Source organism: Pterocles gutturalis, unplaced genomic scaffold (genome assembly GCF_000699245.1).
Source record: "Pterocles gutturalis isolate BGI_N339 unplaced genomic scaffold, ASM69924v1 scaffold46583, whole genome shotgun sequence".
Classification (NCBI taxonomy): Eukaryota; Metazoa; Chordata; class Aves; order Pterocliformes; family Pteroclidae; genus Pterocles; species Pterocles gutturalis.
The window spans coordinates 44,506-58,845 of record NW_010127390.1 but is presented as its reverse complement, the minus strand read 5'-3'; the positions used below and the strand labels follow the sequence as shown (position 1 = coordinate 58,845).

The following is a 14,340-nucleotide window of genomic DNA, read 5'->3' as shown; positions in this document are numbered from 1 at the left end:
ACTGACAGGGACAGTGTCTGGTAGCTGTGTAGATATGTAGTAACATATTTTGCTAGTATCTAGTCTAGCTGAGCATCTTAGGCTTACTATGCATTAACAGATCCAAATGCCTTCAAGAACACATGGAGCAACCAAACAACTCAGACTATCAGGAAATAAGGTATCTCTCATAAACTTTAAACAATCATTTGCTTCTTATTCCATTTTTTGATGTTATTTTTGCTCATTTTCCTTCAGTACTATCAGATCTTTTTAAAATACGTTGCACTTTCAGATTCATTTATGTTTCCAAAAGATAGATTAATACTTACGAAAAAACTTGATAAATCTCTTCGGATCTTCCTTTACGCAATCGCAGTGTCCAAGCACCTGGATTTGCTTTCAGCTGAAAATACCCCTAAGAAAAAAAGGAAAGACAGTTACTTGTTCTGTCAGCTTTTCAGAATCAACCATGCACACATACAAACATCAATTATTCAACATTTGGTACTGCAGAAAAAGTTAGTGACCATGACCTACTGTCATGTTAGCCTTGAAAGTAATATGGCAGTGATGCAACCAAGTATCACCTTTCCTGTATGTCCATATTACTGCATTTTAGTGCTCCATTTGTTTCTAGCTGAATTTGAATTGTATACAAACTACACTGTGTACAGTGAGCAGTAAATAAATAAATCACTAAACTGACCCTAAACTGAAAAGCTTCTTCAAAACTTGAAAGTTTTGCCTGGAACAACTTTCCAAGTCAACAACAGCTCATTCCCAATTTACGAACACTGTATACAGCTATCACTACATGAAAGTCAGACAAAGCAGGCTTTGAAAAGTGAAGAATCATTAAAGGTTTCATCATGTTGAACATTATCTGCTATTGAAATTGTATTCAGTACTTGTGTAAAAATCAAAGACAGTTTACTAAGTATTTAATTTCTTCTGATACAATATTTACAGAGAAAATATAATAGCAGATAGGTAACCGATCTTACGCATAAAAATTAATCTTTCCTTATCATATTACCAAAAAACTCAAAAGTTATTACTTTGAATGACCAGAGGAATTCCCAGATGTAGATTTGTCCCACAGAGGCCTTAAGCACTTAAGAGAACTATCTAAACCAGGAATCATCTTTTGCCTGGATCATTGTGTAACAAAAATGGTTATTTTAATCAGAATGTGATTCACACTTTATATTTGTCAGTGGAATCTCCATCTGAATATAACTACCTCCCACCATCTACTGAAGGCAATTAGGCTCCAAGTTTAGACTCACATAAGAGTCTAAAATTAGGCTACATCCAAACCTACACTGGATCAGAAGAGGAGGAGGGGAAAGCTCAGCAAATTAGAGATTCACATCTTCTTTTGTACATGGTCTCAACTCCAGGATACTCCTGTCACTTTTAGCATTATTACTAAGCTTGCAACACAGAGAAATGGATTTAAAGAACAAGAAGCTCATGAAGAATTCTCATGAAGAGCATGCAACTGTAATGACTATTTCTGTACTTAATACTTACTAGGTTGGCCATCACAATAGTATCAACCATTACAGGATTATTCTTTGTGCCCAGAGTAAACTGTAACCCTCGAGGAGGTTGTCCAGCTGTCACATCAAAGCAATGTCCTTCAAGCAACATATATTCCAGTTCATATTCTGCTGTAACTGTCCCTTTTATCTGTGGAAGGAACATTTCATCAATAAATTATGTAATTTAACTATGTGGAAAAATCAACATATTACAACAACAAACGTGTGGTATTTACCTCATCTAAATTCAACTAGCTAAAAAAAAAAAAAAAAAAAAAAGAGAAAGGCCCCTCCAGAAAGAACTTCATTCAGTTTTAAAATAGATATCCAATATAAAGAGGATAAATCATTGTCTGGATGCATCTTCTCTCAATCAACTGTTGAAGAAGCTGAGGCACCTCAACCTTTGTAAGGTAAATTCCAACCTTTATTTTCACAATATACCTTCCTAATACACAGCTTTGGTGGATCAAACACCCTCAGTATTTTGCATAGGTTTAGTGACGGAAACAAATCTAGTGGAGCTGAGGGATTAAAAATATAATTCAAAAAAACTGTGAACTAAAAAAAGGTCAAATATATTTTAATCTAAATTAATAAACAGCAGTATATTCAGGTTTATTTGAAAATTAACCTAGATTAATCTTATTACCAAAAATATTTTAAAAATAAAGAGAAATAGAATGTTAGCACACAGAATCCCTTAATTGCTTTATTCTTATGTAAAAAAACCCAAAAACTTCCATAAACATTATAAAGCTCAACACAGCAGACAAATTCTGCATTCTGATTTTTTTCTGTTTCATTGCTTTCTTTTAAGACTTGGGGTTTTTTAAAGTAAGAGAGCATGTGAAAAAAATATGATGAAAATAAAAATGGTAAAATACTGACCAAATAATCAATTACCACAGAACCTATTCCTGGAAAACAAGAGACAAAAATCCAACAAGATTTCCATTTCCCTCTGGAAGCAGAAGGTCCAACACAAGTTTTATAATGTTTACAAACTATTACTTACATCCTGTAAATGAATGTTATCGAGATCACAGGAACTGTTTACTGCTTCAACCAACCAGCTTTCAGGAGTGATCATGTTTAGAGTCAAAAGCGGTGATTCTGGCAGTTCCAGGAATTTTGCCAGAGGTTCAGAAGGAAGGTGCTTGTTGATCCCGTAAGTTAATTCTGGTTCCAGAACAAAACGATAGAAGCTGTTGAAAAAGAAGTGTTCAAAAAAATACATCTACTGAAGCATAAAGTTCCGAACATGAAGTTCTTCTAAAATACTTTATATATAGTGAATGTTTACCAAATTTATGACATGGACAGGCACACTAGCTCCCTGTTCTTTTGGAACACCATCAGACAATACCTACAGCATCTCAAATGGGCTGGTAGATGAACACAGATCTATCTGCTTTTGATAATTTTTTGCTCTGAAAATGCACAGTTCCCATTAACATTCTTAATCGTTGGGAAGGTGAATACCCAAGAGGTGAATCTAAACGTCTTGACTGTGAAATGCCTTGAACTATCAGAATCTGTATCACTAAGCTAAGCAAAAGGACTCACCTTTTCTGGAAGGAAAGAGTCATTGGGAACAGCTCCTGACACTAGCAGGAGCAAAGTCAGAGAGCAGAGGAAAGGACAGGTCCCTCTATTTCTCTCCAACACTTACTCCATTTATTCCACAGGTAAAAGATCCTTGTAACAACAAAATAATGATTACTTTTTTCCTTCCTCTACTGACATTCAACAAAAATGCGAAGAATCAGAACAGAGAAAGAAGAGCACTAAAGATGGAGAGTGTGAAAGCTGCAAGCAGAATGCTTCACATGGAGGGGGGTGGGGTGAAAAAGGACATTTCATTACTATGAAAAGTTCCTCCTGTAACCATCAGGAGGAACACAAGTCATACTAAGTATTTGGGCTAGTATATGAATGCACTTCATATGAAACCATTGCTGTAAGAAAAATATAACCTCTCTGCAGGGCAGCTCATAGAATCATTGAATGGTTTGGGTTGGAAGGAATCTTTAAAGATCATCTAGTCCAACCCCCTGCCAAGGGCAGGGACAACTTCCACTAGATGAGGTTGCTCAAAGCCCCATCCACCTTGATCGTCAACACTTCCAGGGATGGGGCATCTTCAACTTCTCTAAGTGTTGCCAGAAAACTTTTTCCTCTCACCTTTCTGAAGCACAGGGAAAGAACCAAGCACTAACACCTGCAAAGTGTGTTTATTATTATTACCAGCTCTCTTTCATAATAAGGTTATAGGTACCGTATCTGCCAAAGGGACGGCAGTGCTTAAAGCTTTTGTTTAGAGGGAAAGGAATCCTCTCTGGGGAGTTCACTTCAGTGTAAATGCCTATAAGCGAATTAGTGAACCTTGGTCCTCACAGCCAGTTGAAAGAAACTTCATTTTAAGGCAGGTACTTTCAAGGTATAACATTCTTAATGAATTATAAAGAGATCTCAAATGCAGACTGTACATTCATTCAGAGGAATTTCAGTGTACTTAATCTGTAAAATTCATTACTCAGTAAGTGGGCTGTAAGAAGTGACCAAGTCAGGCAGACAATCTCCCTCTGCAAGTTTTCACAGTCATGAAAGATTCTCCATTGATTTCTCTAAGGATTGTTTAGGAGCGGTGCATCTGATGGACTAGATCAGTTCCCTGTGATCCCATGCTTGACACCTTAGAATTTTTCTCTAGACAAATGCAAACTGTTTCTACATTCAAAGAAAATAACTAATGCAACAAAATAATCCAGAAACATAAACCACTGTTTATTTTTTAAGGAAATATATACTTCTATGGCTTTTTTTTTATTAAACCAAGTGAGATCCTGCATTTGTAAGAAAAGCCATAAACTACTTACCTCTTCAGTGGCACTTCTGACAGCTTAGATCTGCAGTTCAAAAACAACCGGAGTTTCATATTGATGATGTCTTTGAGCACCTAGAGAAAAAAAAAAAATGTGTGTAAAAAATGGTTCTGCATAATCATCAAACTTTGAAAATAAGCCAAAGTTATCATTGTGACATCCTGTCATTTCTCAAGCTTCAGTAGAAATCTCAAACAGTTTAAAGTTCCAAATGTATCTGAGTATTAAGGGATGTTGTCAGATACTCCAAATAAAGATTTGACCTTTTCTAAAACTGCATGATTTAGCACATGATATTCTTGATAGTCACCTTGTTAATGTTTTTCCCTAGTAATGCAGTTTTTTAAAGAGCAGCTATCCCCACTTTCCAATGCTTGAGTAAATTATATTATCACCTTTCTTATATTCTGTTTTCTAGAAGATTTAAGCACTTTAAAGTTTGTAAGTACATGTGCCTCTTATTCAATAATCAAGCTTAAAACAATGACTTTCACTCTTACTAAGACTGTTGTATACAGTAAATTGTTGAATATAGTAAAGCTCAGAGAACTATTTTAATCATAGAATCATAGAGTGGTTGGGGTTGGAAAGGGACCTTAAAGATCATCTAGTTCCAACCCATCTGCCATGGGCAGGGTCACACTCTACTAGACCAGGTTGCTCAAAGCCTCATCCAGCCTGGCCTTGAACACCTCCAGGGATGGGGCATCCACAACTTCTCTGGGCAACCTGTGCCAGTGCCTCACCACCCTCACAGTGAAAAATTCCTTCCTAATGTCTAGTCTAAATTGACCCTCTTTCAGCTTATACCCATTACTCCTTGTCCTGACACTACACTCTCTGATAACGAGTGCCTCCCCATCTCTCCTGTAGCCCCCTTCAGGTAGTGGAAGGCTGCTATTAAGTCCCCTTGAAGCCTTCTCTTCTCCAGGCTGAACAACCCCAACTCTTTCAGCCTGTCCTCATAGGGGAGGTGCTCCAGCCCTCTGATTAATTTTGTGGCCCTTCTCTGGACTCTCTCCAATAGGTCCAGGTCTTTTTTATGTTGGGGGCCCCACATCTGAACACAGTACTCCAGGTGGAGTCTCACGAGAGCAGAGTAGAGGGGGAGAACCACCTCCTTTGACCTGCTGCTAATACTTAATTTACCATAATATGAACTTCCAGATGAATGCAGAGAGTTTCCAGTCAATTCCAAAATGAAAATATTTTCATGTGTTAATATTGAGCTTTCATTTTTACCAAGAATGGTGAAATGAAAGACCTGGTTCTAGAGAAAAGCTAGTATTTCAGAGTCTTGAAATATCAGAATTTTCATTGAATTTTTAAATGTTTTACTTTGCTTCACTATTATGTATGAAGAGTAAGCAGATGCTTCAACATTTGATACAAAAGGCATAAAAGGGTATGAAAATGGGAGGAGAAAAAGCAATGTAAGGATTCATGAAACTTTCATAATTACTACAGAGAAAAAGATAAAACAAGATGCAGCAAAAATCAAGTTACAGGATTCAGAATTTCAACAGACCATAAAGAGAAGACAAAATTTACATTTTTAATAGGAAACTATAAAGGAACCTGATGTAGAGTGATATTCTACAGCTAGTGAAAAAAAGAAAATAATTTTAGGAGCTATGTACATAGGACAGTCTCTCTTTAGATGATCAATAGCTACACTTGTTGGAAGACTTCTGTATATATGTGGTAGCATTAATCAACTGAGAAATACCCTTCCACGAGCTGAAAGGTTTATAGTCCAATCTTCTTATGATGATATTACAGGAGAAACTTAGACCACCTCATTTAGGTACCTCAGAAAACTAAGGTGATTTGGTTGAATGGAAAGCATATGCCTCTTAAGATTTTGAGACAGGAGATCGTTTTGCTCTGTATTACACAGACAATCTCCTCCTTTCCTTCTATTAACTGTAAAGAGCATTTATGGACTCACTTTTAAGAGGACTGGTTCATGGGGCATCTGAATTTTATTTGCAAATAAGGTACTTACAGTGATGAATTAGATTTTGCCAACTTTTTAATATTAATTTAAATAAAGAAATATATATTTTTAAAAATACCTAAATTTTGTTTACCCCTTTACTACACTGTACATGGAAATAAGAAAAAGTTTAGTAAAGATTAAACTACAAATGTGTAAATTAAGAGAAATGACCACCCTCTTACAATCAATAAGTGAGACATCTTCTGTGCTTCTCTTGTCAATGGATCCACAATAGCAATAACATCATAGAATGGTTCATTCTGTTGGGGATCAACTTTTACTACACTGTTAAAAAAAGTTAATAAATAAGTGACATGAAAATTCCACAAATTAAGTTTAGAACACTTTTAGGCACAAATCTGTAGTATCAGAGTCACTTTAGATTTTACTGCTTGTGAAGACATTTCCCTCATTTCAAGCAGTTAAACATTATTGCTCCTGGTGACACCACTAGAAAAGCTAAACGTGAACTGCAGTTAAAATTTAGCATTAATCTACATAGTTTCATACTGGTTATTGATTAAATACAGCCCTCATTACAAAATCAATAAAATAAAAGGAAAACCCACAGCAAAATTTTAAGAATGGCCTTTTTGTCACTGGTCCACAGTTTCCTTTACCGATATGTAGAATCATCAGATTTGATAAGTGCCAGCAGTAACACAATTTTAAAATAACAGTTGGAAAAACGGGCAACTGAGAAGTGTGAAACTTGATAGGATGAATTAGCTCTATGCAGTCCAGAAAATAATTTAGTTTGATAAATTTGGTTAGACAAAGTCAACGAGACCCTAGCTAAAGCACTCTGCATCTACAGGAAGAAAATGTTAGTAAAACTTAGTACTTTAAAAAAAAAAAAATCATGCCCTGTAAATACACAAAATGGACTATCTGAATTTGTTTTCCAAAAAAAATATACCTAGAACTGTGAGTACCGTTAGTGAGTCAAACTCCTTCCAATATGGTAGTAGCATACTACTCCCTGTTAGTATAACCTTGGAAAAGGTGTTAGCCACTTAAAACAGACTACCGACTTCACTCCGTGTCTTTCGACAAGTATTAGACAGGGCCAGTACATCAGCAGAGCACACCAAAGCAGCTTTACCACTAAAAACAAGTAAGGATCTGGAAATAGCATTAAAATTTTTTATTTTTATCATGGTTCTTGTACTATCATATGTCCTTTTAAAAATGTACCTGTCTTTGCTGCAGAAAGCTTGCCCCAGCTAAGCTTAGATTAAAAATGCCTACTGTTGGTATTCCGTTACAAAGATGCCAAGACTCACAGATGCACATCTTGGTATTTAAGGTCTCATTGATTAACAATGACAACAAAAGACAATGCCTGTGACATATTCATTTTCTAAATCTAGGATCAGAAATGCAAGGGGCCAACAGACAAATAAATGCACTAATGACACTAATATGAGTTTATTAAGTGGAAATCTGTTACCTGAAGACAGTCTGCTCAGTTTTTCTTCAGGAATTAAGTGCCAACGAGACCTATCAGTATGCACTTGAATAGAATCTAGTTTTACTTTAGGGTCCAATCTAATTGTATTTTAGAGTCAAGCTGAGCACAGGAGTTACGGTCAAGGAGAGACTGCTAAACCACAAGCTGTTATACAATGTAAACATGTTTGGTAGCCTTTTCAATAGTACTCGAGTTCCACAAACAGAAAAAGCTGTGCTAGAGTTTTCCACATTAATGAAAATTAGCGGGGGCTTCTTTTAGCTCTAATCTGTGAATTACTTCTAACATTTTAGTAAATGTATGGACTCCCAAGTTTTCTAAATCCAGATCACCACCCCTATTCACACTGACTGTAATCACTTTTTTTGCAGTAAAGGATAAGGCTGGAAAATCATTAGGTATTACTAATTAATTTATTAAGAAAGAGGTAAAGATGCATTACACTAGGGCAGATGAATAGGTTGTTCATACAACCCTACAATCAACTTATTTTAAAACTGGAATGCTTACTTACGTTTTCAAAGAGCTTATGTAGTAATCGGTACATTCTAATTTTCATATGAAAGTACTCTAAGTGCATTATCATGGCAGACAGAACTTACCTGTGTTGTTCTTTGAGTAATTCAGCATCTTGCCTCATCTCTGTTTTAGGCAAAGATGACAGTAGGGCATCTATTTTCATAATCAAATCACTGCCACTGTATTAAATAAGGACACATAATTTGTGTTTCGTTAGAAAAGGAGTAACATGTTCACATTTTAAGGTATGTCTGTCTACATGAAGGGTATTTTAAAGCCCACATCCTGAATCCTTCAAAAAGATTATCACCTTGAGATTTGTAGCTTTGAGTAAAACACTTAGCATGACAATGCTCAGGAACCACAACTGCCTTAGAGCTTCTCAACTGTACATTTCTAAGAATTAAGCAATGCAGAATTAGCAGGATTACCATTCAGCTTCAGAGCTTGCATGGTACAATCTGCTGAAGTTTACAGCTCTTTTTTTTTTTTTTTTTTTTTTACCTTTTGCAATTTTTGAAAACATCTAGGAACAAACATAAATGAACAAGTTTCAGGTTTGCTTGGCCACATCTTTGAATTTTTTTTTGGTATTTCTTACTGGAATTTCCTCAGAAACCTTAGTAGTTCTATTTCAGTGTCACCAAGTCTTAATATTTGATTAAATATGTTTTGCCTCTCATTACTTATCTCCTTGATAGCTCTACCTCTTATTGATTTGTTTTTTCTGGTAGTTAAGTCTTTCAGTTGTGTCAGTCCTTACAGATAACAGAAATGATACTGAGACACAGGAAGTCAATAGATATTATAAAAATAATATAATTTTGTTCTCTTCATTGTACACAAACTGAATCCTTAGATTAAAAGCTGGCTAGAACTCATTCTTACATTTCTTCAATTAACAGATGTGTGAAGAGTGTCAGAGCACCACATCTGCCCATGCCTCTACAGGCTCCTTTTCTAACAGTTCCCAAAGACAATGCACTTTCTTACTTACAATATCAATACTCAGATATTACTGGGGTTTTAAGATGCAGTGGATTTTATCAAGCTTATTATTATGCTTTATAACTACTCTTAAGTAAACAAAAGCTAGTAGGAATTGTTTAGTTAGCTGTATTTCCCTCTGGGTTGTAAATTCAGTGAAATTAGATAAAGTATTTGGAGTAATTTAGCAGAGCTGTGCACATGATATGAGGCAAGTTAGAGAGGATATGATTCTCTGGATAAGCAGCGATCTCTTATGCCTTAACCTGATCACACAAACAAAAGTTTGCATGTCTCTTGAATAACACGGGGTGCTTTTTTTTCCTGCTTTGTACTGTAACAATGAGATACCAAAGAGGCTGTTAGCAGCAGGGTCAATGACACATGGTTCGGCTGAAAACCAACATATACAGTTTATATATATCTAGTGCATACCTATGTTAAGTAGCATAATTAGCCAAGCATAAAAGTGATATAAAATTTAGCAGATGTGTCATTTCTTCTAGAAAATAGAGCAAGTGTTTGAGTAGGTAAATATACCAAGTCAGTCAGGAAAATGCCAAAATGAAATGAAGGACAGTTAAACCTGCATATGTAAAGGTACTCGGATGCTAAGTAAGAGGAGAGCAAACATATAGCACGCAAACAACAGTTTGACTAAGTGCATGTGGAGTGTAGATGTATGAGTATATCGTATGAAGAGTACTGTGACTATACATTTGAACCTTTGTTCATATTTCCCATGCAAAAGGATTATTAGTCACAGGCAATAAACAATGCAGTATATCATAAAGCCTCAAAATGCAAAAGAATTTCACCTTTTACTACTGTTCCCCATCTCTTTGACAATAGCTTTAATCTTCTCCGCTGAGGTACTGTATGTTATTTTTTCCAACAAATTAAAGTCTTCTGCATAGAATTCATTTTCATCTAAAGGACCCAGTACCTTAAAGAAAAAAATGTTACTAAGTGTAGAATGTCCCAATAATGTTTCTTCTGTAAGCAAACACTAATATTTTAAATGAATGCACAATATTCAATATGCAATTCCCAGCCCTATATGCATCAATATTATTAACTATATAGTATTAAACTGTATAGTAACTATGCAGGATTAGGTTTTTACAGTAACATAATTACAGCTAATGACCAACCACAAAGAGCAGCTGCAATGGAAATATTAATGATGCTTTTTGTTATACCTACCTATGTAAAGGAGTACAATATTTAGAAATAACAAATCTAAATTTAAGAAAAAGTATATTAAGTACATTATTTTAAACTGAAATTCAAATTACTATCTGCCTACCGCACTCTTTAGTTGTTTAATTCTGTGAACACAATCTTCACTTCTCAAGGCTTCTCTTATGAAGCAGAATGGATAGAAAGGAAGAAAAGAGCCAATGATAAGATATCAAGAGACAAGAAACAGAACTACTATGGTTTTTTGTGTCTGATGGGAAAGAAGGTGCCCTGAAGTCCCAGAAAATAGCTTTGAGGATGTTGTTTGGATTTCCTGCTCACAGTCTAACCAGGTCAAACTGACCCAAGTCAACTTCAAGAGCCTACAGGGCTCCTAGGATGTAGAGATGAGAGGTTATCTAACAAAATTCCACTTTTGATTTTTTTAATTAATATTAATGATGCATGAGATAAGGAAAATCATACTGTGATTATGAAATACCATGCTACTTTTGTAGAAGTCATAATTAGAAAAAAAATATTTCCTTATAAAAACAAAACTTCAGTGCTGAAATAGCAAGAATAGAAATGAAGGATATCCCACGTCTTTTTTAAAAGTAATCTTTTAAAGTGAAAGCACACTTTCAGATAGATTAATATACATTATCAAATTTATCCAAGTATTTAAGAAACATATTTCCTCAAAACTTAAAATATTATATTATTTGAGCTTTTTTAGGCATGCAAACTAGTAATAACAATTTATAAAATAACATTGCATATTTAGTTATGGGGGGGGTGTTGACACAAAAAAAACAACACAATTCTTTTATGCTTCATCAACAAAAATGCTTTCTGTGGGTTCGTTGGTGGTATTTCAGTTGTAACTCAAAAGCCATTTCGGATCCACAAGAGTAACTAAGAACACAATTTAAAGAGAGTTTCCAGCAATGAGATGCTAACGTAAATAGAAAATAGAGAAGAGTTACCTCAAAGAGTAATTTCTATCAATTGTATTTGTAATGTAAGGTAGTGACTGTCAATAGCAAGTACCAAATATTGAACCCAATACTGTATTTTTAATCACAGTTCATCTATAGCTACACTGTAATAAAGGTTATTGGTTTCAGAATATACATACAAGAAATTGAAACAACAAAATTACTATACTTTTGTTTGAACATTAAGAATTAAGACCATAGAAAACTTAATATTTATAAACAATTTGGTGTTTTAGAGCTTGAAAAACTACCCTAGTCAATGTAATTTTTTTTTATTATATATTCAGTTTATCTTATCCCAAATGTGTAAAATATAGGTAACTTCAGGATAAAAATTTATTCTTAAATATAACTAATACTACATCGCATGTTACGCTATTTAGAAAATTTTGTCAGATTAACTCTTAAATAGCTATGGGAATGATGTATGTACATAGCAGCTTCAATAGAAAAGAGCTAATAAACAAATTAGGAGTAAAACAAAATAAAAACCAATTCATACCATTCTCTAACAACAGGTTGAATAAGTGGGAAATCAATATAATGCATTTTCTTCAGCTTGAAACTGAAGTTCCAGGAGGTAAAAAATGCCTACAAAAAGACCGAGAGACGACAATGTTTTTCTTACCCTGCCATTGCTCATAACAGCCATTTGCCCAGGAAGCAGCTTAAGAACCTCCTGGCAGAACATCTGGTGGGTTTTAATTATATCCACTCCTAAAGTGTTGTACTTCTTCTCAAAAGTATTATCATCCATTCCCTAAAGCAAAGGTAAAGCATGAGATGGTGGAATGATTCAGCAAAAATAAATTTTGTAACAGCTGAAGTAATCAAAGATTTTCTTCCAGTTATGTGACAACCAGAAATCAAAATAAAACAACCACCCCAGCTTCAATGTAACACATCCACTGTTGGTGTGGAGCCACAGTATCCCAACTAGCAAGTGTGCAGTTTGCACCCTTCTGCAACTGTGAATAACCTTGACAGGCAAGCTGAGCCTGAGGTTAAGCACTTTTTTCTACGATCCAGCACACAGCTGCATGAAAAATAGAATTCTCTGTTATCAACTGAACTGTATTCTCACTTTGAGGAAAAAGGTATTAAAAAAATCCATAATACTCTAAAAACCTAACAGTCATCTCAATGTGTCATTGGATACAGCTTAAACAGGGTTTGGGGAAGCCAACAGTAAGACACATAACAAATCAAAGTTCCAAGTGGGGAAAAAAATGCTGGAACTTTGCCATGCTTACAATGGCACTGTGCCTCACCTGCCAGAATTATCCTGCTATGTTAAACTCTACCAATATGCATTTCTTCATTAGAAATATACAGATCAAACAAATAGATCCATCGAGATACAATCAATACAACAAAATAGCTTAGTAACATGCGTACACTGCTTAATTAGCTATCTTTATGTCTTTCAAAATTTATTAGACAATAAAATAAGAACATGACCCAAACCAGTTAATAATTTTCCAATACTGAGACAGAGAGTTCTCTTAGTCTTCCAAATCTTGCTATATGAAAATACTACAATTTACAGCTCCTCCTGAAAAAAAAACTGTAGTTTGCAGCTGTTATTTGATAACTCAGCTCCATGCTATGTGTGAGCTTTGAAATCAGCAACATTTGCATTTTAACCAATGAATTTTCACAGAAACACACCAGAAAATGTTGTCCAGTAGTATACAATGCTGGTTAACCTCAACCACTCCAGCGTGTGCCTATTTTTGCTCACACCAACAACAGCAAGGTAAAACCAGTTACTTCTGAATTCTTGATTCTTTACAAACATTAATACTGTAATTTTAATTAAGAGCAAGCTATAAAAAAATTAAATCAACAATTAAAAATTAAACTATTTTGGTCTCAATAATCCAGCATTTGTACTCTATATTTTTCAGTACTCTCATATTTTCTTCCTTTACTTTAAGGAAAGTCTCTATTCTTCCACCACATAAAGGTTGTAAAAAATCCAAATTTGCTTGAGCAGATGGTATATGGCAAACCGTATAAGAGTTATAAACTTCATAGCATTTGACCAAACACTGTTACTCTGAACAACATCTCCTTACAATAAAATATATACAAAGTGAAAAAGAAAGTAGTCTAATTTAGTTTGCACTCACTGGGATGAGGAATTTAGCAATTTTAGTTCCAGCAGCAAGTGATTTTGCTGTCTCTTCCTTACTGAGTTTACTTAGGATATTTTTTAAGTTGGTGTTGTTTTGGGTTAGAAAAGCGGTCAAAATTCCTCTCGCAATGGCTGTGTTATCTTCCTTTATTTTTGATGAAGGATTGTTCAAAATCCCAAATCGTGTATGACTGCTTGTTTTCTGCAAAGAAAAATACAGAATACACAATTTTACAGGTCCATCTGCTGTTACCTAATGTATTCATATGTATTATAACTCTGTGAAATGCCTTTAAGTATTTAAATTTTTGCAGCTATTTGTCTTCAGAAAACATACATCAATGCCTAATTCAGAACTTCAACTACGAATAAAAATTATATTAGTAAGGATTTACCTAGTCTGTAGCATACATTTTAAAGAAAAGGGTTTTTTTTCAATAGAACAATGCCTTTGAGCATTCTGCAGAAGTGTATTTGTACAAAGGATATACACGTGTTCATTTACAGACTTCAGAACTGTTTTTGTAGTTGTTTTTCTATTTTTCAAAAACAATGAAACTAAGCATAAAACAAATACAAGAAAATGTATCCACTTATCACTTTATTCCTAATCAGCAG

The 14,340-nt window shown here is 34.7% G+C and overlaps 1 protein-coding gene across 1 annotated transcript in view; it reads right to left on the bottom strand.

Moving 5' to 3' along the window:
- Positions 1-307: 307 nt before the first annotated feature.
- Positions 308-14,340, bottom strand: part of LOC104465990 (UDP-glucose:glycoprotein glucosyltransferase 2-like) — a 55,822-nt gene continuing 41,789 nt past the window's right edge. Inside the window, exons 19-27 of the mRNA XM_010079263.1 lie at positions 13,718-13,924; positions 12,211-12,342; positions 10,218-10,345; positions 8,496-8,591; positions 6,602-6,704; positions 4,412-4,491; positions 2,548-2,737; positions 1,519-1,677; positions 308-397 (exon numbers count right to left, since the gene is read on the bottom strand). Coding sequence (XP_010077565.1) covers positions 308-397; positions 1,519-1,677; positions 2,548-2,737; positions 4,412-4,491; positions 6,602-6,704; positions 8,496-8,591; positions 10,218-10,345; positions 12,211-12,342; positions 13,718-13,924 — 1,185 coding nt within the window. The remainder of the gene's footprint in view (positions 398-1,518; positions 1,678-2,547; positions 2,738-4,411; positions 4,492-6,601; positions 6,705-8,495; positions 8,592-10,217; positions 10,346-12,210; positions 12,343-13,717; positions 13,925-14,340) is intronic.